Source organism: Fomitiporia mediterranea (genome assembly GCF_000271605.1).
Source record: "Fomitiporia mediterranea MF3/22 unplaced genomic scaffold FOMMEscaffold_8, whole genome shotgun sequence".
In the NCBI taxonomy this organism is placed as follows: domain Eukaryota; kingdom Fungi; phylum Basidiomycota; class Agaricomycetes; order Hymenochaetales; family Hymenochaetaceae; genus Fomitiporia; species Fomitiporia mediterranea.
The window spans coordinates 1,150,938-1,176,635 of record NW_006760393.1 but is presented as its reverse complement, the minus strand read 5'-3'; the positions used below and the strand labels follow the sequence as shown (position 1 = coordinate 1,176,635).

Sequence of the window (25,698 nt, the reverse complement as noted above, 5' to 3'; positions counted from 1 at the left end):
CGAACACCGCGCGAAGACTAACACTTGACAAGCGAGATGTAGAACCAAATGTTTTTAATTCGTCCGCATGTTGAGTTAAACATGTGCTCCAAATAGCCAGAGAACTGGAAATGAATTGCCCGGGATGCCTCTTTCATTCGATAGTCGTAGCTTATCAGGATAAATGCGTTTGCAGAGCGGTCCGGAAAAGAAAGAAATCGTTCTATGAAACTAGCCAAAGTCGTGCGGGGGTGACAAAAGCCAGATGGCTCCGAGGATCAAATTCTCTGAGCAGTATAACACATTGATTTGCTGACACGGTATTCGCGTGATTTCCGGTGATCGCTTGAATCCACTTGGTGAGGTGCAAAAAAAGAAATGTATATATGTATCGTCCAGTATGAACACAGTAACTAAGGAGAAAGTTTAATAAGCGCAGCGAATAGGAAAAGAGAGAGGCTTACTCTAAACACGCCAGCAGTAAACAGGAAAGGATAGTGGCTTATCCAATTTTCCTCTTAGAGAACCACTCTGGATACGTTGCAAATACCAACTTGATGGCCATTTTCACAATCTGTCTATCGTTGGCATACGACAGCTTTTCCGCAACCTTGTCTAGTTCCTCCTGGTTTTCCACGTCTACATCCACTGGCCAAAACCTCGATTCGAAGTTTTCGCTAAGCATCTGAGTGCCGGTACGCTTTCCCGCATCGCTTCCCGTTGTGCGCGAAATGAACCACCAAATGAATTTTAAATCGCGTTCGGCAACATGGCGAATTGACACTGTGAAAGGCTCGGTGCAGGCGCGTACGAAATGAGGGTGGTCCTTCATGTCGGCACCTGAAGACGGCGAGCGTGTCATCATATCCACGGGGAGAAGCTCGCACGCATAACTCGTTTCCTCGTACGTCTCACGGATCGCTGCCTGAGCGAGGGATTCACCCTGGTCCTGCCTGCCCTTGGGGAGTAGCCATTCGCCCTTTGTGAGGTGATGCAGAAGGCAAACTTGCAGTGGACTGTCGTTGGTTGGTGGTCGAAATAAAATCGAACCAGCGCAGTTGACGAATTCATGCGCTGCAAGTTGCGTTATAGGCCATTTTGATTCGGCCATCGGTCGACAACGGATGCGGTCAGAAGTGGTTTTGCGATGATGGCGAGCAAGGTCAAGTCGTTGAACACAGCACTGTTAGTCATTGTTATTGAGGTCTATCCTAGACTCCTAGTGTCAATCGGGCTTCAAATACTACTTACACGTTTGCTCATATCCACTTATGGCAACAAAGTTCAATTTGACTATATATTACATAAGCAAATATCCAGTACATCCTAGATGTCTCCTATTCATCGACTTCCTTTTTCTCATTTATCTATTTCAATATAGCACATTAAAACGCAGATGGAGTCCATCCGCCATCAGCAACAATTATCTACAGCTCTTCGTCAGCATACAAAATTTCTGCATCCAATGCAGTTGTCCGCTAACCTTATTCGTGAGGTACGCGTTTGTAATAAGGAGCTCGATTACCGATGCAATTTCATCGGGCACTCCAAACCGTCCAACTGGAATCCGTGCCTTAAGCGTGATAATTAGCGAGCATCCTATTATATTCAAGTTTGCATTCCATGACTCACTCTAAGCTCTTCTTTGGGGTTTGCAAACATGGTCGTTTCTGTGGATAATAAATTGACATCCATTACTGAACCAAGAACAATATGAACAGATTTCTCACCAGTTATCAGAGCTGGCGCAACTGCATTGCATGTCTAAGGAATCCAATATTAGACATATGTGCATATCGTACAGATGAAACGTACCAGTCCATCCTTTGCGTATCTCGAAGCAATCCAGTGTACGAGACCATGCATGGCAGACTTTGAAGAAGCATAATGCGGACCGATCACCCCGCCGGTTCCTGCAGCAACACTATTTGAAGCATAAATTAATAAGGTCACTTACACTATGCATATCCAACTCCTACTTGCCTAGAACAAAAGATGATCCGTCCGAACTTCTGTGAGACCATATGTGGAATGCATAGCTGCGTGAGCTGTTAAAGAGTTACGCGAGATAACAACGGAGGATGAGAAGGACGGACTAAATAATGCGTCCCGGTGTTCGTCCGCCAAGTCATTTCAAATGCTTCTGGTGAGATATCTTCTATATTACCATCCGCACCGATGACTTTCGTAGTCACTCCTGCATTGTTGAAGAGAATATCCGGGTTTCCCAAGGAGGAGACAACTGCAGCGTGAAGTGCACGGACCCCATCATACGAGGAAAGGTCAGCTTGGAAGGACGCTGCACGAACTCCGAGACCTCTCAGTTTGGCTGCAAGCTCAACTGCAATACTTTGGGCGGAATTATAATGCACTGCGATACTGCAACCGACTCCGGCAAGTCTCAATGCTGTGGCATGTCCAATGCCTCCGCTATAATTAGGGAGTCAATTAGTATATTTAACGTTTTCTGCGAATAGTCCATTCATGTATGCACATACGTGCAACCTGTGATTAGAGCAAGCTTCCCTTTCAAAGCCTCTGAGCTACGTGAATCAGTCGCGGAGGACGTCATGATGTGACCGGTGAAACCGGACGGCACTTGCAACGGGATCTGTACTTCTGGGAACGGGGATGAGAAATCATTCAATGATGTATCATACTCTGCAAATTACGAAAACGTGATCCTCAGATAGGATTTCCCCCGGCAGTACAATGTTAGCCTCGGCAGCGCCTTAGTAAATACATGCAGCGGCCAAGGATAGCTGCTACTCTCCAGATCGGAGTTACGCCGCAGCACCTGCGCGATAACAGGCGGAGATTCATACCGACGTTAATCCAGAAGGATTTCTAATAATTTATACAGGATCCGTAGATAAATGCATATACTTTTATAATTGAACGGCACTTCTACATAAGCACGTGTATGGGTAGCGATGCGTCGGATGCATACCATTTTAGAGTTTACTGAGTCTCGAAACAGCCGTCCTTCAGTTTTATTCGCAGTCGATGAGGTCTCTTCCGGTTTCGCAGGACTAATTAACGCCTGTGCCAGACAAGAGACAGTGAGGACAGATTGATGCGACGAAGACCGGAGGATTTAACATCAGGTAGATTATCCGTTTCTGTGAGAACGAGGGCAAGATGTCGGGGAATGTAGATTACCCATAGAGCGGCTGCAACGTCGCAGATCAATAAGGGGATGACTAAAAATAGTCGTGGCAGTCGCAGATATGGCTCATGCTTACTAATGAGGCATATTTTGTACAGTGTACAGCCACCGAGCCACGGCACTAAAATCCGATGGTCTCGTCATAAATTACCGACCTACAAAGCGGCGACCCCCCTCCTTCCTTCTCCTAGCACCCCTTAGAAGACTTTTCACGCATACTCCGCTTGCGATAAAGTTGACCTCGAAATGGTCACCGTGAATACTATAATTCTAATATCGAACTTGCACTGCAGCAGGTGAGCACCAGGTCGCCGCAAGATTTTTTTGTGGCGCGTTTACTAATCGTATCTCCATCTCAGCTGCGTATCTACCATTCGCGAAACGCTGCTTTCACTCTCACCGCCTCCCACCTCCATTAATACCTCAATCGTCTCGCAGACTGTCTCGGTAGAGCACGATCCCGGTCTTTCGCCTGAAGCGATTAAGGCCGCGCTCGATGATGCGGGCTTCGATCTCGTTTCTACGCCGGAGGCCGAGAGTTATCGCATCCGTCGCTCCCCTTCGTACTTAGAAAGGCTCACCAAAAAGCGTGAAAAGCACGCAGAGCAATGTCTACTTTGTCAGCAGGACACAGGAATCCCTGCCGTGGAACAACCGGAGACCATTAGCGAGCATTCAGAAAACGCCACGAGTGTCGATTCTCTGACTACCTCTACCTCTCGAGATGAAGGGAAAGGCAAACCTATCAAGAAGAGCCATGCAACATCAGGACCCTTCAAAGCGTCATTCTCCGTGGGAGGTATGACATGTGCTTCCTGCGTTGGGAATGTTAGTCGTGCAGCCGAGGATATTCCTGGAGTCTCCGATATTGCAGTCAACCTCATTGGACATTCTGCTACCGCAACGATAGAACGTGGAGAACTTGCTGATACTATAATCAAAGCGGTTGAAGCGGGTGGATACGATTGTGATCTTGTCAGCATTGAACCCATCAAGGACCTAAAAGCAGGGCTACCCAAGTCTGGCTCTCCAGCTCAACAAGGCCCATTTCTCGCCACATTCTCGGTCGGAGGGATGACCTGTGCATCTTGCGTTGGTAATGTCACAAAGGCAGCGTCCGAGATCCAGGGTGTAACAGACGTGGCCGTAAATCTGGTTGGAAAATCCGCCACGGCACTTCTACAGAGCAAGGATCTTGCAGATGAAGTCATTAGAGCTATTGAAGATGGAGGATATGAAGCGACCCTAGTGTCGCTTGAACCACTTCAGCACGGACGGGAAGAAGAAACAGGACAAAGAAGTGTCTCCTTGAGAATAGAAGGAATGTTTTGCCAGTACGTGTTCCCATCCAGCAATAGAGGAAAGTCTACTGACAGCTTTTTACAGGCATTGTCCAGAAAAGATCATGAAGAAGCTTGAGATGTTTGGCGACAAAGTCACTGTTGACGAGCCTCTCGGGTCCTACAGTGACTCCATGCCCGTCATACGGCTCACATACACTCCAGCACCGCCCGATTTCACGATTCGGCACATTATATCCGAAATCGCTTCCGCTAAATCACCGCCTTTTGACGTGTCTATTGCGAAGCCTCTGTCATTAGAGGAACGTGCTCGAGCAATGCATATAGAAGAGCAGCGTCGCTTACTTATCCAACTTGTTTCCGCGGTCATAATCGCCATTCCAACCTTTATTATTGGAATTGTGTATATGACGCTCGTTCCTGCGTCGAACCCTACGCGCATGTGGTTTATGCATCCGTTATGGACGGGAAATACTAGTCGCGCTGAATGGGCGCTCTTTTTCCTTGCAACTCCTGCAATGTTTTTCAGTGCTAGTCACTTCCATCGGCGTAGCATCAAGGAGATTTATAGTATTTGGCGTCCAGGAAGCAAGGTACCCATCTGGCGGCGTTTCGTTCGCTTTGGGAGCATGAATCTACTGGTATCGTTGGGAGTATCGATTGCATATTTTGCATCCATCGCACTTCTTGCGCTTGCTGCAGTGGAGAGTCCTGATCCCCACGGAGAGGGAAACAGTACGACATACTTCGACTCCGTCGTGTTTTTAACAATGTTTCTCCTCGCTGGTCGTTTTCTGGAGGCATACAGCAAGGGTCGTACAGCCGATGCAGTCACTGCCCTCGGACAGCTGCGACCCACGGAGGCCTTTCTCCTTGTACCAGAACACGCAGCTTTGCCTTCTACGAATGATCGTGACAATTTAGACCTTGAAAAGGGACTTGAAGATGACGACCTGTCAAGCTCTAAAGTCGGAATGCGGATGCAAAAGGTTAACGTTGATCTTCTCGAGGTCGGCGATACAGTACGCGTCCCCCACGGTGCAACTCCACCTGCTGATGGCATAATAGTCTCGAGAGACGGAAGTCAATTCGATGAGAGTTCATTGACTGGAGAGAGCAAACCAATCAAGAAGGAAAATGGCGAGCAAGTGTTCGTCGGAACGATCAACAGGGGTAGAGCCGTTGAAGTGAAAATTACAACACTAGGGGGAGAGACGATGTAAGTTACAAAATCCAGTAGTTTACGATGGTGCTAACTTGAGATGCCACAGGCTGGACCAAATCGTCAAAGTCGTACGTGAGGGACAGACGAAGCGCGCACCGATTGAAAGATTTGCGGATGTTATTACTGGATACTTTGTCCCGATCATCACCTTGTTGTCGATCCTCACTTTCATTATTTGGGTTGCTCTTGGGACTAGCGGAGCATTGCCTCCTTCATATCTGGATATCTCAGTCGGCGGTTGGCGTAAGTGACCTTGCTTTTCATGTGACCTCTCATTTGCTGATGCCGAGTCCTCGTTCAGCTGTTTGGTCACTTCAATTCGCAATCGCGGTATTCGTTGTTGCATGCCCTTGTGGTATCGGTCTTGCCGCGCCGACCGCGTTGCTCGTCGGTTCAGGTCTCGCCGCAAAATTCGGAATTCTCGTGCGAGGTGGCGGTGAAGCATTTCAAGAAGCCGCACAGCTTGACGCCGTCGTCTTTGATAAGACTGGGACTCTGACGGAGGGTGGTGAGCCGAAAGTCACCAACGTTGATCTAAAGAGCGAACTCATGCCGTCATGGAACCGTGATGCGATTTTGAGTATCGCACACGTTCTCGAGTCTTCCAGTTCCCACCCTCTTGCCGAGGCAATCCGGAGATATTGTGAGACTCAAGAGGATCTGAAGTTGACTAACGACAATGCAGCAGTTATCGAGGAGACTGCTGGGAGAGGACTGAAAGGCAAATTCTCTACCCCTCCATGCGAGGCGATAATTGGAAATGAGCGCTGGATCGAAGAGCACGGTGCAAGTTTCGATGCCACACAACAAGATCTATTGAGTCAATGGCAATCGGAAGGCAATAGCGTGATCGCCATCGCCATTCGAGAGCAGCCTTCTGGCCGATATGCTGTCTTGGGTATATTTGCTGCCGCTGACAAGCTTCGACCAGAGGCACCCGCGATCGTGGAAGCACTTCAGAAACAAGGACTTGGGACCTGGATGATTTCTGGTGACAATCCAACGACAGCGAAAGCAGTTGCGAAGACTGTCGGCATTCCGGAGACCAATGTCATTGCAGGCGTCCTTCCACACCAGAAGGCTGAAAGAATCCATTGGCTTCAACAAGTCGGCAAGAAACGAGAAATGGCCAGATGGAAGCAAATGCTCGGGATGAAACGTCTGAACGAACGATGCGTTGTGGCAATGGTGGGAGATGGAATCAATGATGCACCGGTAAATGCTCCTTTTCATTGTCGAACGATCAGGGTTGTCTGACTCTTGTTAAAGGCCTTATCCGCTGCAGACGTTAGTGTTGCCGTTGGGTCAGGCAGTGACGTTGCCATTTCGAGCGCTTCCTTCATTCTGATCAAGTCAGACCTGCGGAGCCTCCTGACGTTAACAGACCTTTCGCGACGAGTCTTCAGAAGAGTGAAGTTCAACTTCGTAAGTTCTGTCCAATTCTAATCGAAGATCTTTGACTGACTGAATTAAAAAAGCTCTGGGCAGTAATGTATAACGCTGCTGCCCTGCCGATCGCAGCGGGAGTGATTTATCCGGCTGGTCATGCTAGATTGAGTCCTGTGTGGGCCTCCCTTGCAATGGCTCTATCGTGAGTCACATCCGAACAACTTACTCCAGCTCATCACTGATGCATTATTTTGTGTAGGTCCGTTAGTGTTGTTTTAAGTTCTTTGATGCTTCGTCTTTATAGAGAACCGAAAATAAGCCTGTCGAACTAGGCGGTCGTTACGAACGCACATCTCCGTATAGTTAACTGTGGGTTAGAATGTGTTGTGCGGGACTGAATTTTTGACTATGCGTAAATAAGTATAGTTTCTGATAATTACTGAAAGTGTGTCTGTACCTGAGGAATTACGAAAACATTTTTTCTCTTGCGAGATGCGGTCGTCATGAGTTGTGAATCGTGATGGACAAAGTTTGGCGGACAAACTATTTTTGCCATGCGTCTAAATTCTGTGTCTGACGCTGCCGATCACGATCTAATTCTATTCCGTCATCTTCTACTTAAATTTACCACTTCGCGAGCTGGACAAAACCTGCAACCCAACCTCTAAAGTTCAAACAGGACGGCTTGTGGGCACTACTCAAAACGCGAAGTATAACCATTTCTTAAACCATTTCTCAAGATCAACTTCTACGTGGGATTGTGCGGTCTTGATCTGAGCAATAGCCTCCGAATGAATAATGTTTCCCTCGCCCCACACTTCTTCAGCGCGGTGAGATGGGACGCTCTCCGGACCGCTCGGTAACGTTTTTCCAAGTATTTTCGTCACGGTCAGTCAGTTGACCATCACCAGGGTGCGTTTATGGTAGCGCGTGTTCATGTCGATAGAATACGACCATGCGCTAAACAATTTCTTTGCTTCCGGCTGCCGTTCACAGAAATTTGGTGTTTTGATCGCGGAATGAAGATGACCGACCGGTTCAAAGAGACGAGAAGTGGTGCTTCGGACCCCTTATAAGCGGTAGTTGTTTCTGGTGACACGTTCAACGAGCCAGACCACCCGTCTTCCTTCGTCTGTCCGTCCGTTCGGTCGAAGTCCAGGCACTTGCCTTCCGCCCAGTGCTTCGAAAGCTTGCTATTGTAGTTAGCCATCGTTTCGACCATCTCTGGTAATTACGTCATTATGGGGTCAACTGCTGCGCTGCCTACGCCAACGAACAGCAAGGCTATCCTACTTGCCGTCTTTATTGCATTCGGTAAACACCTTTGCAATTGAGTCTAAAATACTGCGCTGACTCAATTGTTTGATAGGAGGATTCCTGTTTGGTTATGATATTGGTGTTATTTCAGTAAGTTGATTTGATTGCGCTTGAGCTTGGCTTGACTATTGTTCAAGGGATGTCTTATTATGCCCGATTTTATACGACGATTTGGAGAGCCGGATGGCAAAGGCGGATTTGTGCTAACGAGCTCGCGTCAATCAATCATCACGTCTCTTTTATCAGCAGGGTATGGACCTTCTCCTATATAGGTTCATTGAGGTTGACAAAACCCCCTTAGGACGTTCGTAGGAGCCCTTGCTCAGGCATTCACGTCTGATCGCTTTGGTCGGAAGGGATCAATTCTTATCTGGTCAGGGATCTTCACTATTGGTGTTGCCATTCAAACTGCCACGACGTTCTCGCTTGCGCAAATCACCATTGGACGCTTCATTGCTGGCCTAGGTGTGGGAGCATTGTCTGGTACGTGCTTTATTAGAACCACAGACGTTCGTCGGACTGATGGACATGTAGCAATCGTGCCGTTGTATAATGGCGAGACCGCTCCGAAGAAAATTCGTGGCACAATGATCGTGTTGTATCAACTGCAGATCATCACAGGGTACACTAGTCCAGTAGTTCTTCATCCACAAAAACAAGCTAATGCAACCCTCCAGAATTTTTATCAGCTACGTAATTGACCTTGGGACGCATTCGATAGGCAACTCTGCTTCCTGGCGGATTCCGGTCGGGCTGCAGATGCTCTGGGGACTTATCCTACTTTCTGGCATATTCTTCCTTCCAGAATCGCCCCGTCATTTGCTTGGTCTGGGTCGCACAGATGAGGCGCGTCGAGTCATTGCAGATCTAAATTCGGTATCTGTGGACGATCCGCTTGTGCTCGACATGGTTGAGGAACTCGAAGTCGGTATAAAGGAAGAAAATGAAGGCGGCAAAGCAACGTGGTTGGAATGCTTCTCTACGCGTAATAAGCTATGGAAACGTACGATAAATGGAATGATGCTTCAGTTCATACAACAATTGAATGGCCAAAACTTCTATTGTACGTTATTTTATCTGTGTATAACACTAAATACAGATGATAACCACTTATTTACAGATTACTACGGCGATACTTTCTTCAAGAGTGCAGGAACTGAGTAAGATCAATAATGGTGTCTCAAGCATTCCTAAGTAAAAGCTTAATACTTGAATAAAGGTTGTCTCCGTACGTGATTCAGACGATTCTCGGTGCAGTATCAGTATTTGGTACCGTCCCAGCGCTCTATCTCATAGAGACATGGGGTCGTAGAAGGGTGAGACATTCCATCATGCCTATTAGACCTAAGTTCACCTTTTCATCATAGTCTCTACTCACTGGAGCTATCATGGAGGCGGTTTGCTCGTTGGTCGTACGTTGTTTTCTTTTTCCCTCATACTCATACAAAGCTGAGCATGATTTATCCTGAATAGGCGGGAGTTGTTGGGGGCAAGCTGCTACCTCCTCCTGGGACAGACGTAGAAAGCATCACCCTCACTGCGCGTAATAAACGCGGAGGAGATGTACTCATTGCATTTGCTGTCATGCATGTATTCAGCTTCAGTATCTTCTGGGGTCCGACTCCGTGGGTGTACCTTGGGGAGTCTTTCCCTCTCCGTGTCCGACCGAAGTGTATCGCTTTGGGAAGTGCATCGAGTAAGCGTCTTTCCTTCCTCAAATATTGTGTATGGTGCTGATGATGTCTGGAGACTGGATATGGAACTTCCTACTCTCGTTCTTTGCTCCAAGGATCGCAAACGAGTGCGTCCATCACTTCCTAACCAGAGCCATTTCTTTGCTTACTCCTACCTTTTGCTACTCATAGTATCGGTCCATGGATCCTGATGATTTTCTTTGGCATGTTGGTATTCGGTTTCTTCTACGTGTACTTCTTCATCCCCGAGGTGAAGGGCCTAAGTCTCGAAGAAGTCGACGAACTGTACCGATCTGGCGTGAAGCCGTGGAACTCGTCTAGTTGGAGACCTGCCGACAAGCATCTCCACCATCATGAGAAACGCGAGAGCGTTAGCGACGAAGTGCGTGATGACAAGGAGAGGGTATAACGATAGATATGACGCGATGTTTTATTGATGGATGCGATGTTTTATTGATGGATGCGATTCAATTTTTCATCATCTAGTAATAACGAATAAATTCATGTCGTTTCTTTCATTTCACTCTTGCCAGGCTTGTACAGTTGTCCCTTCTCCTACTGCTCTAATATCGATGGGTAAGCGTGTAAGAAGCTTGTACGTTAATTTGCGTAGTTTTGTCGCTTGCGTATTCAAACTTGATACTTTGTATTTTCAACCCTGTAAATACAAAAAAGTTCCCTAATCGTACAATGTTTTTCAAGCCGAAACAAAAGTCACTGACGCCGTCCCCGACGAAAAGGGAACAACCCAAGCTCCAGCATCCTCCTGCAAATCCGTGGAAGGCTGCATACTACCAGAACCAGTCGTCTGCTTAACAACCACCCGAGCTCGTGAGGCAGGTGCGGCATCTTCAATTTCTTTCGGCGCAGGCAATATCGTCAGCGTGACGGACTTGCTCTCCGGATTGAACTCGAATGAGTCAAATGCTCCGGCATCAAGCGTAAACAGCCTTCCAAGCGGTGCAACAAATACTCGCCTACGTACGGAGTCTCGTACTTGAACTTGTACGTTCGTCCCAGAGCTATTCGTTACGCTACCCCCGAATGCCTGCCAGCCGAATGATGGGTGCTGCACGAGGTACACGCCAGAGTTAAGTGCGTGCCCCACGAAGTTTGGTCCGTAGTCTCCTGAATAAGCGTCCCATTTGAGAGTATCTGCGAAGGAATGAAACGATGCAGATGCAAAGCCTCCTTGGTCGATATTTGTCAATGGTCCAGATAGTCCACCAAATGCAACTCGCAAGAGATAGAAGTCATCGGGGTCGGACTCGAATTGAGACATTAGAGGAAGTGCATTCAATCCACTGCCGTAATGGTGTATCTGTCGTTCGATGCGCATGAGCTTGCCTCCGTAGATGTTGTCCCTGTTGAATATTAATATCGTTTATTATTCTTGATCATCACAGCTTCGTAGAACTTACCAATATCTTCGTGCGTTCCCGTTGTACCCCCAGTGGGCCACTGTAGGTTGGTACGCAAGGATAGAGTTCAGTGTATTTGTTGCAGTGGTAGTATCATTGAAATATTTGCTCCATCCATATACGCCTTCTTGAGCTGTAGAATCCCAAGCCATCTCGGAGGCGAATCTATCACGACCCTGGTCAAATGGTATCCACAGAGAAACGATTAACGATAGCTTACGGGAAACGCATTCCTGCCCATACAGCTTGCCGCGCTTTCATCCTACTTTCCATCGCCGTGGCATTCGCAGTTAGGCCTTCCCTCTTCAAATCCTCCAATAAATAAAGGAAGACAGTCTCATCCATAAGTCCATCATCCACGAATCCAACGTCACCGTCTGTCATCCTCATGACAGTCTGGAAAGCTTGATTAATAAACCATTGCCACGTTTGCGCCAAGGGTATAGACTCGTAGTTCCGAGCGACACGATACATTGCCCAGTACGCTCCAGTAACGTGAACGTAGTCGTAGGCACGGTCGATAGCGAAAGAAGCTGCTTGGTTCCAGGACCACCAGTTGGTCCAGTCAATTGACGAGGGATAATCATAATTAGGAACCAGATCTGGCTGATAGAAGAAAACGGACTAAAAGAAGTCCTCAGTCACAATAAAACACAAATACCGTGCTCTTGGCAACACACCTTCTTGACCGTGTAAATGCCTGAACCTACTCGAAAATCAGTTCGGAGATCTTATTCGCCGAAAACTATTGCCTTACCAGTCGAGTTCTGAACCGAGCCCCAAAGCGTTGAATTAACGAAGGTCTCCATCGTCGCCGCTTCGGACACTGTCGGTTGCACGTATTGTTTCATGGAAGCGGCAAGCCACGACCCAGCACCCGCCTCATCGCTCAGACCTGGGATCCAAGCTCGAGGGTCATTACGAACAACGGCGTTCACTTCCCGATCATAACTTATCACTGATGGTGAGCGATGGAACGGATCTGAGGGGTCATCGAACCACTGGTCTGTCGTCAAGAAATGCCCCAGGTCATCCATCACCTGTACAGCTGCCTTTGTCACGTAGTAATGTACAGTTTGTTCGGTTCCATCGTCATAGGTAATAGTTAGACGAGAACGACCCCAGGTGTTCGGGGTAATATCAAAGCCAACCCAGCTCGAGTTCAGCGAGTCTCCATTCTTTTTGGATGATAGGGCTCCAGCGGGACTGACAGATAATGATCGTACCGGTGATGCATAGTTCAGGAATAGCTTTCCAGTTTGGTCCTGCGGCAGTACATATCCTGGGATACCGACAGCCATTGGTCGCTTCAGTGATAGTAATGTATCCTCGATCTGTCGAATAGACGGTGCGACATCAAACTGTAAGCCATACGTGCGCGTCTCCCCGGGCTGCAAAATCGCAGAAGTAGCGTTGTTCCACGGCACAACCGCGGCCCATTCATTCTCCGCATACGCTAATGTGTGAAACTGCCACTCGTAAAGACCTTCGAATGTTTGCGATTGATAGAAAGGATCCGTCGAAGTGTCCTCTGGTAGGAATCTCCATCCCTCTAGTGGGGATTTTCCAACGGGCGTCACGACCAGTGGCGGCAATGTGCCGAGCAGCGGTGTCACCTGCACGTAACCAGCGTCGAGCCCTATATAAGGATCGAACAGACTGCAATTGTTATTTGTGTCTGAGGCCGTCCTATCAGTGAATATCTAAGAAGAAAAAAGGTTAAAACGCAATATTTTTAGAATCCCAAAGGGTAGTCACGTTGTTGAACTCTAGATCTGCACCGAGAGCGCCAATTTCGACCGCGCGCGATTGTGCATTTGAGACGTCGAAAAGCAGCTGTAAATGACTATCATTCAGAACCCATCGGCGTGTGATATTTAGCAGGGAATTCGAGGGAAGAGTCGGCGAGAGATCTGCTGCAGCAAGCGTGTTGCCAGAAGTTGGTAGAGCGGTAACCTTCTTCCTTGCTTGTGAAGAATCACCACTCGACCAATTTGAGTTCGATCCAGCAATTCGAGCCCGGAAAGTGATGTCTCCCAAATGATATTGACCATCCGAATCACGCTTGCTCATGACATCATATGGCAGGAAATCGAAAGATCCAGTTTGACCACCAGGTCGTATTGAATACGCTGTTTGCGAGTCATTCACAATGGTGAACGAGAACGACGGTGTCTCGAAAGTCGTAAAGCCGTCAGACAGACCGAGTGTATGGCTGGCAGAGTAAGCTTCTAAGAAGCAACCTGGGAGCTGGAAGGCAGCGAGAAGTAAGGCAGTAGCGCGTTTCATCTTGCTTAGAGACTACGAAAGCTTGTGTCCTCGGGCTGAAGGACTTGCGTTCTGTTGATGCTCTTTTTATGTTGCTGAGGGTCATAAATGCGGCCCGCTACGAAAAAATCGGACGGGATCAGTTGACTGTGTAGTGACATGCTGGCGTCGAGACTTCGGAGGGAGAGCATGAGGGTGTGTGCTTCGTTGGATATGTGCGGTAATCAGCTTCGGAGAACATGTATATTTGTATTTATATTTGCATTGAATTGAGTGGCGCTGCCGGTTTTTGGCGTCGATCGCGGTGGCACGTGGTTCCAGCACCTCCGAGAACCGCATTTTACCGTCCTAGAACAGCCTGAGGCGAGTTTTGCTCGAAGCCACGACCATCTTCTTTCTTCCTACTCTCATCATGGAATATCCCGTAGAACGCCCTACTCGCGTGATGTCTGCGCTCACGGGCCTCCATGAGTTCAATCGGTCCCCACGGTCTAGTTCTGCCTTCACCAATAGATCTCTCTCACCTTCCCCGTCTGGTTCGGATTCAAATCTCTCCATTATGGCGGCGCCGGTCACAAACCCGATAATATTGGGTGTTTGTGCTATGGACGTCAAGGCCCGCTCCAAAGCAATGAGAGAAATTCTCACTCGAATAGTAGAAAGAAGTCGCGGCGTCGTCGAGGTCAAAATTTTTGGTGACAAGGTCATTCTCGATGAAGGTGCGTCATGCCCTATGCCCCATACACAACTATTTGGTACAAAATTTTGTCATAACAGACGTGAAGAACTGGCCTCGGTGTGATGTCCTTATATCGTTCTTCTCAACCGACTTTCCTCTCCATAAAGCCGTACAATACGTCAAACTCCGTAATCCGTTGTGCATTAATAACTTGCCCATGCAAGCCTTGTTGTGGGATCGTAGACTCGTTGGTGCTATCTTAGATCACCTAAAGGTACCAATGCCGAGAAGACTAGAAGTATCTCGCGACGGCGGTCCGAAGGTCGACGACGAGCTCCAACTGGTCGTTCAGGACAAATTAGGCCTGAAGATCGGCGGCTTGGTCGTGTGTCCTGAAGTGCGTCTTAGAGAGGATGGAAACGCAATCTTGGTTGACGACAAAGTAATGGAGAAACCATTTGTGGAGAAGCCTGTCAGTGGAGAAGACCACAATGTCTACATCTACTTCCGAAATGGAGGGGGCCGTCGTTTGTTCCGCAAGGTGAGTATATGCGCCACTCAACGATACATGCGGACATTTTTGATCTTCTATCTGTAAGGTTGGCAATAAGTCCAGCGACCCGGACCCAACTCTCAATCATCCCCGTACGGATGGATCATATATTTACGAAGAGTTTGTTGACGTCGATAATTCGGAAGACATCAAGGTCTACACTGTAGGTCCAGAATTCACTCATGCAGAAACGCGCAAATCTCCGGTAGTCGACGGGGTCGTTCAGCGGAATACGGATGGCAAAGAAATTCGCTTTATCACTCGTCTTAGCGAAGACGAAAAAATGTGGGCGGCACGAATTTGTGAAGGCTTCGGACAAAAAGTATGTGGCTTCGACATGTTGCGCTGCGACAATGGCCAAAGGAGCCAAGTTATCGATGTCAACGGATGGAGCTTCGTTAAAGGCAACGCGTCGTACTATGACAAGACAGCAGAGATCCTATCCGGAATCTGCTACCAACTCCGTTCATCGCCGGATCGCCACCTCCATTCCAGTACTGAGCCTGTAGTCCAGGGCGAATCCTCAACTTGGCTGCTTAAGGCCAACGTGACTGTATTCAGGCACGCAGACCGGACGCCGAAGCAGAAGTTGAAGTTCAACTTCCCGATCGGTGAAAGCTGGACACAACCTTTCGTGCGGCTCTTGAACGGAGAGCGCGAAGAAATCATCTTGCGAGAATCAACGCAACTCAGCTGGATTGCAACTGCCATTGAGGAGGCGAAGGGTTTAGGTGCCGAAGGCGAGAACCTTAACAAACTGACCTTATTGAACAACGCACTATTCAGCAAGATCGACCTTCCTGGTACCAAAGCTCAGCTAAAGCCTGTCTATTCTAAGAAACAGGCTGGAGAGCCCAGGCGGTTGATTAAGTTGACACTCGTTTTCAAGTGGGGTGGCGAGGTAAGTTACCAAACTGATCAGCTGCACCTCATATAGCTAACAGGACTTTAGTTCACCCATGCCGCCCGATACCAATCGCGAGACTTAGGAGAAAACATGAGGAAAGACATATCCATCATGAACAAGGACGTTCTGAATAATGTCAAGATATATACCTCGTCCGAACGTCGGGTTGCGACAAGTGCTGAGATCTTCGCCGCCGCATTGCTGGAAGGTTCACACAATAACTGGTCTGCTGCATCAACACCTCCATCCCGTTCAGGACGTACATCAGATGATGGCTGGTCTCACTCGTCTACTCCCAATTCCAGCACGATACCGCTCTGGGATAAACGAAGCTCTCATTCCTCTACTTCCAATGGCAATGGAAATACCATACCGCTGATTGTACGCAAGGATCTTTTGGACGACTCGAATGCTGCGAAAGACTTGATGGATGACGTGAAGAAGAGGCTGAAGATACTTCTAAGGCCTGGAGAACCGGAAAAGCGACCAGATTTAACTTGGCCGAAGAGCATGAAGAAAGAGCCTGTCGAGGTTGTTAAGGTTAGTGTTTTATATTTCCACAGGCTTCGATTTCGAGATTCATTAATTTCGCTCTTGGTCTTATAGGAGGTCATAGAGCTTCTTAGCTCGTTTAGGGACACGATGAAAAGGAACTTCGAAACTCTGAATGTTGATAAGATCCAGGAGCGATGGTGAGGCAAATTCGTATAAAGCGAGAATATAGTGCTAACTCGACTCAATAAGGTGTTGTGGGGATGAGCCTTGGCTATTCCGAGAAAGATGGGAAAAGCTGTTCGAAGATTTCTGCAACGTCAAGCAAGAAAAATTTGACCCGTCTCGGGTACGATTGCTTCCTCCTTTCATGTCAAACAAAACATTCATACTAACACTTCCCGTTTATAGGTATCGGAGCTTTACGACACTATAAAATATTGCGCTTTACATCACCGTACTTTCCTCTTCAGTATATTCTCAGAGCATGAGCAAGGAGAAGATCCGCCCTTTGCCAAACCGAAACCTCAGGACAGAAAGTTACATGAGCTGTACGGTCGTGCAAAGGCACTTTTCGATCTTGTCGCTCCGCAGGAGTATGGAATTGAACCTGCTGAAAAGTTAGTGCTTTTTCTAAATACCTATCATGTTGCGTGGTTATTGACGCTATATTCTTTAGGGAGGAAATTGGTGTCCTGACATCCCTTCCCTTGCTCCGGAATGTTGTTGAAGATCTTGAAGAAGCGCGTAACAGTGGCGAGAGTGCCCTGCGCCTATATTTCACGAAGGAAAGCCATATCCACACCCTTGTCAATCTCGTCCTCTACTCGGGCCTCCCCATCGCGAATCGGCGAATACCCGAATTGGATTACTGCGTACGTCCTTTTTTCTTACGTCAAGTTGGCATTATTTTGACATTTGCTTCGTAGTCACACATTGTGTATGTTCTAATTTCCGAAATTTAGTACAATTAACACTGACGCAACTCTAGATTCGAACTCTACGAGCGAAACGGTGGTCGAGAGAAGTCCGATAAAGAGTATTCAATCAAGTTGTCCCTTAGTGAAGGTGCACACTCCTCCAACGTCCTAGATTCCGAGCTGGACGCAAGGCATTCGCTAAATGTTCAGCCAAGGAGGTTTGTATTCATTTCCTGTCTAAACGGCAAATAGTCTGACTGAATCTTCCTGCCGCAGAAAACTTACACAACATCTACCATACAGCTTGGTTATTGAAAAGCTGTCCAAGCATTTCGATAGAAAGTTTGAGGTACGTCAAGAGAACTCAGTTTCAGTCGCTGATTATCAATTTAACGATGACCCTATACAGGACGAGGACTTGACACCAATACAAACTATTGACGCAATGAGCATGGGGACTGGCAGTAGTCCCGATGCCTTTTAATTTCAATTTTGAACGACATTATACGTATACAACTTTCCGTCTTTAATTCTTTGCAAATGATCTTGACGATACCACACATTCTCCTTACTTTCAATTTGCATAACTTTGCTTCATATATGAACAATCAGAAACGGCATTTCAAGCATTTCAAGCATTAGATTCCCATTTTCATCATAGATCATAGGATTTGGTTGGACGGAATAACTTTGTAAATTACATCAGTAACATAATCTGGATACAATATCAGCACTTGGACAACACCAACAAGTCATTGCACAGTTACAAAATTGATCTTAGATGAAGAACAGATACATAACGAACTCCTCGATAAACTCATTCACGACTTTGAAAGACCATCCTTGTCGCGCCTTATCTTATAGAAATCTGAAAACGAAAGACGGGTACCGAGGTATTTGCAGTCGAGGTCTGGATGAGCAGCGAGTGATACGACGAGAGATTGTACTTTCTCGCTGAAGGACGTTCGGTACGCTTCGAGACGCTGTAGGATTTCGGGGAGTGCTTTCCTGGCTTCTGCAAAGGTCTTTGTTGTTCGAGGGTCTACATAAAGTCCCTGACAGCGCGAATGGTGTGAATCGCACAAATTGAGAAGCGAAAGATCAAATACGTACCCGTCCTGCATCGTGCCACTCAACTTCTAGTCGATCGCGTTCTTTGAGAGTGTAATCATAGAGGTCATCCTGTATTATACACCACAGTAAGTAATAAACCCAGTGTTGGTGATTCATGGCATACCATGGCAGTTCGAAAGTCTACCATTATCCCACAAAGGTCACGTACTTGTCTCAGAAGGTTCTCCTGCAACTCAAAGTTCAAAGATCGGCAGCTAAATATACAGGGTAAAACTCACCTCCTTCCCGATCTTCGGATGAACAAGCCGAACTTTCTTGTCAACTGCATCGACATAATTCCTGTGCGCGGATATCAAAGCATCAAGACCGCCTTCTTTCTTATGTATGAACTCCATGAGCTTCTTCCATTGACACTCGATCACCTCGAGGTGACAGTACGCCTGCACCTGTCGCACGAAATGGATCATCTCTGCTATGGTCAACCGTAATCGATGCCATTCGCCTTCAAGATCTATAATACAAACTTCAATTGATTTCCGTTAGGGACACAGAAACCCGGAGACTTACTCGGAACTCTCAATACAGTCCTCGCGCCGCCAGCAGCTTTCATCCAGCCAGTCGAAAGAGCTCCCTCCGCCCGCTTCAACCTCCACAAATGTTCAAAAACTCTCAGATACTTATCCATCGTGTCCGGATCCAGAACAGTGTCAATCGGCGCATCGACCTTGTACTGCAAAGTAAAAACGTCCCAGCCCATCTCGCCATGGGTATAATCATGCATGCTTGCATCAAGTCGTCTGTGAACCTCTGGCAGATCATTTTGTGCATTTGTTGATCGGATGGCTTCTTCGAGTTTAGCTGTTAGGTTATGCCTAAACAACGTGTTCGCAGGACGAGATAAATGCGGTCTAACATGACGGTCAAGTGCCTGTGCTATCGAGTGGGATATGTCAACTCACTCTAACGATTCCATCAACGCATCCGCAAAATCACCATACGCGAGGAAGATGTAGTTCTTCAGTGCTTTCAGGTGCACCATGAGACCAAACTTCTCGAAGAATACGTCGAAAAGCCGCTGGCTGACAATGGAGTATGCCGAGTCAATGGAATGCTCGAGGCCTACTATGTCACTATATTGAAGGGCTGGAAGGGGGTCGGATAAGGTTCCGCAGTTGAGAGTGTTACGCACTGTCATTAGTTGCCCCGAGTTTTTCACGGGTTGTGATCCAGTCACTGTCATGGCAGCTGTAGCGAATAAAATTCAAGGTTTTCCCTGTGGAGAATATCTGAGATTGGTTCATTAGTGCTCTATCATATCCATCCGCGGGACAGTTGTGTACCTTTCGACCGAAGTCCTCGCCGACAAACGCAGGAAGCATCTCCTTCCGGAAGATGTATTTACTCTCCCATAATCGAAGACCACTTCGATCACCAACGATGTCATCATTCTCTGGGGCGAAACCTTCATCAACATTCAGAATTCCGTTCTGCTGAGTGGTAGTATGCTGCACGAATTGAGCATCTGCAAGTTCAGGGTTGATTCGCACGAAGAATTCAGAGAATGGGTCGTATAGTTCTCCGGAAAACAGCCATTTGTGAAGCATCATGAAGAACGGTTTTGATACCTATATAGTGGTTAGCCACTGGTGGACTTGTATTTGGCACATACTCCTACCTCTTGTAACAGCTCGTCAGTCACTTTGCGTACAAACGGATCACCATTCTCAGTATAGCTGTGTATGAGATTGACAAGTGCTCCACCACTGACGTCCTGGCATCCCTCGACGCAGGCACTCATCATTCGAAGACGGAGCCTCCAATCGTCAATCCACACCTCAAGTCTTTTGAGTGTTAACCCTGCACCTCGCTCTGCTTCCGTCTCTTCTCCGCCGTGTTGTTGTAACAGGGCCATCTGCGACTCCAAAACAGCAATGATGCGGTAATACTCTGTGAGCTGTGCTTCAAGATAATGACACAGACTTTGCTCAATCATCCCTACTCCATTTCTGCCTTCTCGTTGTCGGACAAAGTTTGCGATTCGAAGATATAGGTGACCGAGTTCCGCTAACCTATGGATGAGCATACGATTCGGGATTGAAATGTGGCTTTGCTTGGAGGATGTGAATAGCAAAGCTCAAGATAATCTTAGAATATACTCACAGGATCATCCGAAAATATGAGTCTTGACTCGAAATTCTGCTCATCACTTTCGACTAGCCTTACGAATTTTCCTGATATTCCTTGCAGAATATACAGCGCATCTCGCAGCAGAGCTTCCTCTGGTAATTGGGGACGTCCGATTTTTGTCCGATACTTGTGTAGTATCTCCGCCTTTGACTTTCCTGTACTCTTCTTTGGCTGCTGAGAAGGATCAGCTATGGGTGTAGGTGTTGAACGCGAAGGTTGTTTTGCAGAACGCGGTAATCCTAACGATGGTAGCGCTGTAGCATCGGTTGTTGTCGCAGGAGTTGATGAAGCGAGCGTATGCAAGAATTGCACTGCTGCATGTGGCCTTGATAGAACAGGCTTACAACAATTAGACTTGGGTTTACAGCATATGGGTTTAGGGTAACTCACCTGGTCTAACAGCCTTGAAAGCAGATGCGTGAAGCGCAGTGTAGATGTACTGGTTTGTGAATGCTGAGCCACTATAGAATTTTTATCAGACTATGCTTGGATTGAGATCCTAAGCTTTTCACTCACGATGATGCTTTACTAGTTCAGTCAGATGAGATATATCCGGCTCTCGGTTCTGGTATGTGCGACTGCAATGACCTCTTAGATGCTGAGTTCACTGACGAACCGAGCCAGGCAAGCTCACCTAGACAATTCATTTTGACAATGTGAGATTAATTCTTCCCGTAGCCTCTGGTTCTTCTTGCTTTCCGGAACGATGCTCTGTACGAGCTCCTGCAGTGAGCTGACGCTTGGATTAGTTGAGGGCATGGATAGAGTCAATCGCGTTTCGATCTTGCGCGTGACGCGACGCGTTCATTAGCTTCTAAATCCGGCAATCACAACCTTCCCCCCGAATCGGAAAGAGATTGCCAGTTCGCTGCAACATTAATATAAAACATGAAGGTTTTGCATCAAAAGAAACATAATTGCTATAGTATACAAAATGCTACGGTGCCCTCGGTATGGGCGTGTGATAGATACTACAGAAGAGAGCGGAAACAGTCCATGTTGAAGGAATTGAGGTTGATAAGTGATAAAATAAAGGATACAGTTCACCAAGTATAGCGAACCAAGAGTGCTAAAATCGTGAGAGTTATAATTAACATCCCGAACACGCGTCGTGACATAGAATAAATAACAAAACTGGGAATATGTTCCCGCTATCGGCTGTCTTGGCAACACCGTGGTGTGCTGGGAACCAGCTTTGGATGCTCTCCATACTCCGGAGGTTCTTGGTAGGCTGGAGGCGGTTCGTCGGATGAGCTGTCCTGCGGTAAGCTGCTGCTGCGCATACGGGCCACTTCTATCTCCGCAAGTTCCCTTTCGAGATTGTATCGGTCCATATGATCACGTACGAGATCTCGTCGTGGAGTGCGGTAGTAACTTTGCACAGTGCGTCCGCATAGAGTCAGAATACCCATCCCAACTAACCCGCCTAACACCTCGAAAAGGATAACAACCGGGTTTTGTCGCACAACGCGCCAACGCCCTCTGTGCCGATGACGCTGCTGGTTTTTGAATACTGATACTACCTGACCATGAGAAGGGCGCGAAGACGGGTCGAGTAGGATCATTGGATGAGTCGGCTCGGCCGTATTATATGGTGAGAGCGAGGCTGTGGCGGGAGAAGGGATGATGGCGGGCGTAAAGAAAATAACCGAAGGTTGCGAGCAGCCCCCAGGTATCCAACATGCTCCAGCGCCCGCAATCTTCGACGAGGATGTAGGTTCATGTTTTACAGAGCTAGATGTCGCAGCGGAAGCATCTACGGAGCAGTCGGTGAAGACAACGCCACACACAATCGGATTTTGGGTTTGGGTTAAGCCAATTGGGGCTGCCAGGCTGAAGAAAATATACAGCAGTGAGCACTTCTTTTACCACTAGCACGGATAACCAATACGTACCATCGGCATGAAGCTCCAAGACAGGAAAACAAAATCACTAAGGGTCGGGAACGCATGGTTTAAGTCTGAGGTTTGTCGCGTGAAGGGAGTTGTCCACTTTGCGGACTCTTATACGCTGATTATAAGAGCAATCTTGTTATAGCACAAATCAAAAACCGCAGCAGGCAGTGCAGAACCTGCGGGATGTATAGCCCTCCACGTTTTGTCTAGGTTGCTTCGTTCCCGGTTCAGCCGGTTTTGATGATACGCACTAAGAGAAGCGCCTATTCAGTTATGCGGAGCAGCGCGCGCCGTGCGAAAAGTACTGGCTGCTTGTTGTCGAGAGAAAGAATACATGCAACAGAACAGAGGTGCAATGGTCTGTTCAATGTACACTAGTCAGCCACTTGGAATGACATAAGGTTTTAGAACGGGGTTTTGGATGCTCCTATAACATAGCCCAGATATAGGAATAGTCAGGCAGGATACTAAGATACGGTTTCCAAAGACGACATCGAAAGGAAACGTCTGCGAATTTGCTGGATCAGTCATAACTCGTGGGTCGAAACGATGTGGTGGGCGGACACAAGCCGTGTTGAGAACAGTTTCATTTGTCACGAAGGCTGATTCATGAAACCATTGAGAAACGGCGCCTGGAATAATTTCATGCTGTAAATTTCCTCCCAGTGCATGTATTCTACAGTCAAGAAGTCAGAGCAAGAAACGATAGTGGACAAAAACTGTAGTTTCTACGAGATGGTTGTATTGTTCTTCCAAGTTCCAAACGACGGTTTCTCCGAGTGATCGACGTTGCCCTACAAGGAACTTGGCATACACCCTTCAAAGGTCACCTGACGAAAGGCTCCCGCTCCGGACACGCTTATAACCCAGGGACATCGGAAACACTCTCAGCAAGTGCAGTCATCGTTCACGACTCTTCGCAGAGCGCTCTCAGCGCCCGTCTCTCCCTTTTATTAGCACTCTTGAGCACATCGCTGTGCTGCTGTCTGACCAGCGATGTCCTCTACTTCAACCCCGCGTACTCCTCCTGATTTGTTCTCTGCCGACAATGTCAAGATTGTTTACAATGTCCATGCTCTTGACTCTCTCGGCGACGTCCCTGCTGTCGGGGAGCTTCGTCGAGGCATCGGTGGAAATGAGGCAACTAACAAAGAACTGTTAAACGAAAGAGAAGCTGCCGCACTGGATCCCCTAGTTTTGGCCGCCGCTATTGCATCTGGACCGCATATATCACGACACCACTATCACCACTCTTTCTTCCCGAGTGCTGAAGATATAGAAGCTCATAGTTGGGTGTGGTCGGATGGTCAACGAGTTGTAAGCCGTCAAGTACCAAGGAATATTCGTCTTTCCAGGCGTTCGGAGTCGTCTTCGGGGGAACATTCATCCCGTTCGTCGTCTCTATCACCATATCTTAGCCCAGCGGATTATCATTCCAAGGATGTGCTATTATCATCTCTGGACATCTCTCAAACAAGCTCCCCTGCGTCCAGCGACGTACCCTCGTCACCTACTTCGATCCATTCTGACCTGGAAGGCGGAGTCGTCTCTTGCCCTGTCGTTACTCACACCACCGTGAACACCGGGGATGTCCAAGTCAAATGCATGGTCCGCACTCGGGTACCAACCCCGCACGGAGAAGTCTTCCTTCATTTGTATCACAACAATCGTGACAGCAAGGAACATCTCGCAATCGTCATTGATCCTGCTCAGCTCGACTCTACCAACGGATACCAAATTGGTATTCCCCATATCCGTAGCAAGTCACTCGATGCCGTTTGGTACGACGGCGAGACCGAAATAGAGCGTGTTACCCGAGGTGCTTATATCGGCCGGCTTAGAGAAGCGTCATTCACGGCCTCAACTCCGTCTACTCCGGACTTTTCGCACTTAAAGTCTTCAGTCCCCGCACCTCTTGTTCGTATTCATAGCGAATGTTTTACGGGCGAGACAATCGGGAGCATGCGCTGCGACTGCGGCGAGCAATTAGACGAGGCCCTCCGGCGCATTTCCCAACCTATCGCATTCAAGGACGCATCCTCTGGGGAACAAGTGACCATACCGGGACGCGGCGCAGTCATTTACATGCGTCAAGAAGGCCGTGGAATCGGATTGCTTTCCAAACTCCGCGCATACAATCTGCAGGACCTAGGTTACGACACGGTTCAAGCTAATCTGATGCTCGGTCATGGTGCAGACGAACGTGGATATGAGGTTGCCGCTGCTATCATGCATGACCTCGGTCTCGGCACAGGAGACCCTCAGTCGGGTGAAAGTGTCCGTCTATTGACGAACAATCCGGATAAAGTGGAAAAGCTCAGAGCCGCGGGTGTCCATGTTTCGGAGCAAATTTCGATGATTCCGCGTTCATGGCGGTGCCAGGCTGAAGGCCTTGAGAACGACAATGTTGATGGTACTCTTGCGTTGCCATCCGAAGAATCAGCGGTACGTCTGCGCTCGGCAGGTGCAACGTTGATCGGAGCGGGTGTCGCGCACGGTCCGGAGCTCGAGAAATATTTGCGTACAAAGGTACTCAAGATGGGGCATATGCTGTCATTACCCCCCTTCTGATACCTCTCACGAATAACGGTCGAGCGTGAAGGAATAAAGAGAATAGGTGATAATTTGTATAACGGCCCTACGCAGCTTGAATATTGTGCTGTGGCAATATCTTTCGTTACAGTGAAATAATAAATCTATTTATACTACATTTAAAGATGACCTGCACGCAACGCATGTTACCAAGATGCTGTCACTTAGGCTCTACAGCGATTGATGGAAGTGGGAGCAGGCTTCCTAGTTAACACTATCGTGTTTTCCTCTGGGCCCCTGGAACGGTCCGTCATGACATTCACCCCTTGCAGTACTATCCATCAAGAAGAACATGGTGAACCATTCTGCATATCACATTGTTGGAACTTTAGACAATCCACCTTTAAGTAATTCCGAATACACAATAACCTCGGTTTGTGTCTGAATTTGGTATTGCTTCGAATGATGGCTTGCTTCCTTATCCTTGGTTCTGGAGGCATAGCTCCGAGACAACGATTATTCATAAGTGCAGGTCTTATCTCATGGCAGTGAAGGCATGTTATTCTATATTTTTATTTGCTGGCCCATGCTTTTATTTCCCACTTTCTCTGTGTCAACTTGATTTGCTTACTGTGAGGGAGTGTGGCTTGACAAACAATTCAGAGAACTTGCACGTTTCCCTTACGCAAAGTCCTG

At 47.7% G+C, this 25,698-nt stretch overlaps 8 protein-coding genes across 8 annotated transcripts; 3 read left to right on the top strand and 5 right to left on the bottom strand.

Moving 5' to 3' along the window:
• Nucleotides 1–239: 239 nt before the first annotated feature.
• On the bottom strand, nucleotides 240–1,119 carry FOMMEDRAFT_21466 (uncharacterized protein). The gene is made up of 2 exons (XM_007268219.1): nucleotides 444–1,119; nucleotides 240–392 (listed from the first exon to the last, which is right to left on the bottom strand). The coding sequence occupies exon 1, from the start codon at nucleotides 1,088–1,090 to the stop codon at nucleotides 482–484; it is 609 nt and encodes a 202-aa protein (XP_007268281.1). The 5' UTR covers nucleotides 1,091–1,119; the 3' UTR covers nucleotides 240–392; nucleotides 444–481.
• Nucleotides 1,120–1,257: 138 nt separating this feature from the next.
• On the bottom strand, nucleotides 1,258–3,098 carry FOMMEDRAFT_110486 (NAD-binding protein). Its single transcript, XM_007268218.1, has 9 exons — nucleotides 2,930–3,098; nucleotides 2,478–2,864; nucleotides 2,076–2,409; nucleotides 1,963–2,027; nucleotides 1,795–1,903; nucleotides 1,710–1,743; nucleotides 1,612–1,649; nucleotides 1,463–1,552; nucleotides 1,258–1,406 (listed from the first exon to the last, which is right to left on the bottom strand). Exons 2-9 carry the CDS (start codon nucleotides 2,549–2,551, stop codon nucleotides 1,365–1,367), a joined length of 786 nt encoding a protein of 261 aa, XP_007268280.1. The 5' UTR covers nucleotides 2,552–2,864; nucleotides 2,930–3,098; the 3' UTR covers nucleotides 1,258–1,364.
• Nucleotides 3,099–3,394: 296 nt separating this feature from the next.
• On the top strand, nucleotides 3,395–7,395 carry FOMMEDRAFT_89604 (heavy metal translocatin; the record flags this gene model as incomplete). The annotated part of the gene is made up of 10 exons (XM_007268217.1): nucleotides 3,395–3,444; nucleotides 3,508–3,841; nucleotides 4,145–4,482; nucleotides 4,535–5,324; nucleotides 5,385–5,668; nucleotides 5,721–5,917; nucleotides 5,976–6,889; nucleotides 6,944–7,099; nucleotides 7,153–7,265; nucleotides 7,323–7,395. 10 exons carry the CDS (start codon nucleotides 3,395–3,397, stop codon nucleotides 7,393–7,395), a joined length of 3,249 nt encoding a protein of 1,082 aa, XP_007268279.1.
• Nucleotides 7,396–8,140: 745 nt separating this feature from the next.
• On the bottom strand, nucleotides 8,141–13,869 carry FOMMEDRAFT_21464 (uncharacterized protein). The gene is made up of 17 exons (XM_007268216.1): nucleotides 13,254–13,869; nucleotides 12,253–13,198; nucleotides 12,176–12,201; nucleotides 11,716–12,119; nucleotides 11,496–11,660; nucleotides 10,246–11,438; nucleotides 10,130–10,181; nucleotides 9,854–10,076; nucleotides 9,748–9,792; nucleotides 9,600–9,696; nucleotides 9,501–9,540; nucleotides 9,058–9,443; nucleotides 8,915–9,002; nucleotides 8,682–8,863; nucleotides 8,518–8,630; nucleotides 8,433–8,470; nucleotides 8,141–8,377 (listed from the first exon to the last, which is right to left on the bottom strand). The coding sequence occupies exons 1-6, from the start codon at nucleotides 13,782–13,784 to the stop codon at nucleotides 10,772–10,774; spliced, it is 2,739 nt and encodes a 912-aa protein (XP_007268278.1). The 5' UTR covers nucleotides 13,785–13,869; the 3' UTR covers nucleotides 8,141–8,377; nucleotides 8,433–8,470; nucleotides 8,518–8,630; nucleotides 8,682–8,863; nucleotides 8,915–9,002; nucleotides 9,058–9,443; nucleotides 9,501–9,540; nucleotides 9,600–9,696; nucleotides 9,748–9,792; nucleotides 9,854–10,076; nucleotides 10,130–10,181; nucleotides 10,246–10,771.
• Nucleotides 13,870–14,274: 405 nt separating this feature from the next.
• Nucleotides 14,275–18,055, top strand: FOMMEDRAFT_125573 (uncharacterized protein). The gene is made up of 12 exons (XM_007268215.1): nucleotides 14,275–14,482; nucleotides 14,541–14,983; nucleotides 15,042–15,896; nucleotides 15,948–16,442; nucleotides 16,509–16,594; nucleotides 16,647–16,743; nucleotides 16,806–17,014; nucleotides 17,074–17,269; nucleotides 17,324–17,334; nucleotides 17,386–17,532; nucleotides 17,591–17,663; nucleotides 17,724–18,055. Exons 1-12 carry the CDS (start codon nucleotides 14,323–14,325, stop codon nucleotides 17,796–17,798), a joined length of 2,847 nt encoding a protein of 948 aa, XP_007268277.1. The 5' UTR covers nucleotides 14,275–14,322; the 3' UTR covers nucleotides 17,799–18,055.
• An 80-nt stretch (nucleotides 18,056–18,135) lies between these two features.
• FOMMEDRAFT_88820 (gamma-tubulin complex, DGRIP91/SPC98 component) lies at nucleotides 18,136–21,334 on the bottom strand (the record flags this gene model as incomplete). The annotated part of the gene is made up of 13 exons (XM_007268214.1): nucleotides 18,136–18,369; nucleotides 18,428–18,496; nucleotides 18,552–18,614; nucleotides 18,667–18,899; nucleotides 18,956–19,296; nucleotides 19,348–19,531; nucleotides 19,578–19,674; nucleotides 19,729–20,013; nucleotides 20,064–20,498; nucleotides 20,549–20,914; nucleotides 20,966–21,036; nucleotides 21,092–21,153; nucleotides 21,210–21,334. The coding sequence occupies 13 exons, from the start codon at nucleotides 21,332–21,334 to the stop codon at nucleotides 18,136–18,138; spliced, it is 2,565 nt and encodes an 854-aa protein (XP_007268276.1).
• A 282-nt stretch (nucleotides 21,335–21,616) lies between these two features.
• Nucleotides 21,617–22,784, bottom strand: FOMMEDRAFT_169204 (uncharacterized protein). Its single transcript, XM_007268213.1, has 2 exons — nucleotides 22,471–22,784; nucleotides 21,617–22,408 (listed from the first exon to the last, which is right to left on the bottom strand). Exons 1-2 carry the CDS (start codon nucleotides 22,524–22,526, stop codon nucleotides 21,727–21,729), a joined length of 738 nt encoding a protein of 245 aa, XP_007268275.1. The 5' UTR covers nucleotides 22,527–22,784; the 3' UTR covers nucleotides 21,617–21,726.
• Nucleotides 22,785–24,060: 1,276 nt separating this feature from the next.
• Nucleotides 24,061–25,167, top strand: FOMMEDRAFT_110472 (GTP cyclohydrolase II). The gene is made up of 2 exons (XM_007268212.1): nucleotides 24,061–24,876; nucleotides 24,976–25,167. The coding sequence occupies exons 1-2, from the start codon at nucleotides 24,076–24,078 to the stop codon at nucleotides 25,039–25,041; spliced, it is 867 nt and encodes a 288-aa protein (XP_007268274.1). The 5' UTR covers nucleotides 24,061–24,075; the 3' UTR covers nucleotides 25,042–25,167.
• The last annotated feature ends 531 nt before the right edge of the window (nucleotides 25,168–25,698 follow it).

Coding starts and splice junctions, on each gene's coding strand:
- FOMMEDRAFT_21466 (XM_007268219.1), bottom strand. CDS start 1,090: ATGGCCGAATCAAAATGGCCTATAACGCAACTTGCAGCGCATGAATTC.
- FOMMEDRAFT_110486 (XM_007268218.1), bottom strand. CDS start 2,551: ATGACGTCCTCCGCGACTGATTCACGTAGCTCAGAGGCTTTGAAAGGG. Junction 2,028..2,075: donor ACACCGGGACGCATTATTTA/GTCCGTCCTTCT, acceptor ACTCTTTAACAG/CTCACGCAGCTATGCATTCC. Junction 1,904..1,962: donor CGGATCATCTTTTGTTCTAG/GCAAGTAGGAGT, acceptor TGCTTCAAATAG/TGTTGCTGCAGGAACCGGCG.
- FOMMEDRAFT_21464 (XM_007268216.1), bottom strand. CDS start 13,784: ATGAAACGCGCTACTGCCTTACTTCTCGCTGCCTTCCAGCTCCCAGGT. Junction 12,202..12,252: donor CTCGGTTCAGAACTCGACTG/GTAAGGCAATAG, acceptor ATTTTCGAGTAG/GTTCAGGCATTTACACGGTC. Junction 11,439..11,495: donor GGGAACGCACGAAGATATTG/GTAAGTTCTACG, acceptor AATATTCAACAG/GGACAACATCTACGGAGGCA.
- FOMMEDRAFT_125573 (XM_007268215.1), top strand. CDS start 14,323: ATGGCGGCGCCGGTCACAAACCCGATAATATTGGGTGTTTGTGCTATG. Junction 14,483..14,540: donor CAAGGTCATTCTCGATGAAG/GTGCGTCATGCC, acceptor TTGTCATAACAG/ACGTGAAGAACTGGCCTCGG. Junction 16,443..16,508: donor AGCCTGTCGAGGTTGTTAAG/GTTAGTGTTTTA, acceptor TTGGTCTTATAG/GAGGTCATAGAGCTTCTTAG.
- FOMMEDRAFT_169204 (XM_007268213.1), bottom strand. CDS start 22,526: ATGCGTTCCCGACCCTTAGTGATTTTGTTTTCCTGTCTTGGAGCTTCA. Junction 22,409..22,470: donor CTTGGAGCTTCATGCCGATG/GTACGTATTGGT, acceptor TATTTTCTTCAG/CCTGGCAGCCCCAATTGGCT.
- FOMMEDRAFT_110472 (XM_007268212.1), top strand. CDS start 24,076: ATGGTCCGCACTCGGGTACCAACCCCGCACGGAGAAGTCTTCCTTCAT. Junction 24,877..24,975: donor AAGGCCTTGAGAACGACAAT/GTTGATGGTACT, acceptor CACGGTCCGGAG/CTCGAGAAATATTTGCGTAC.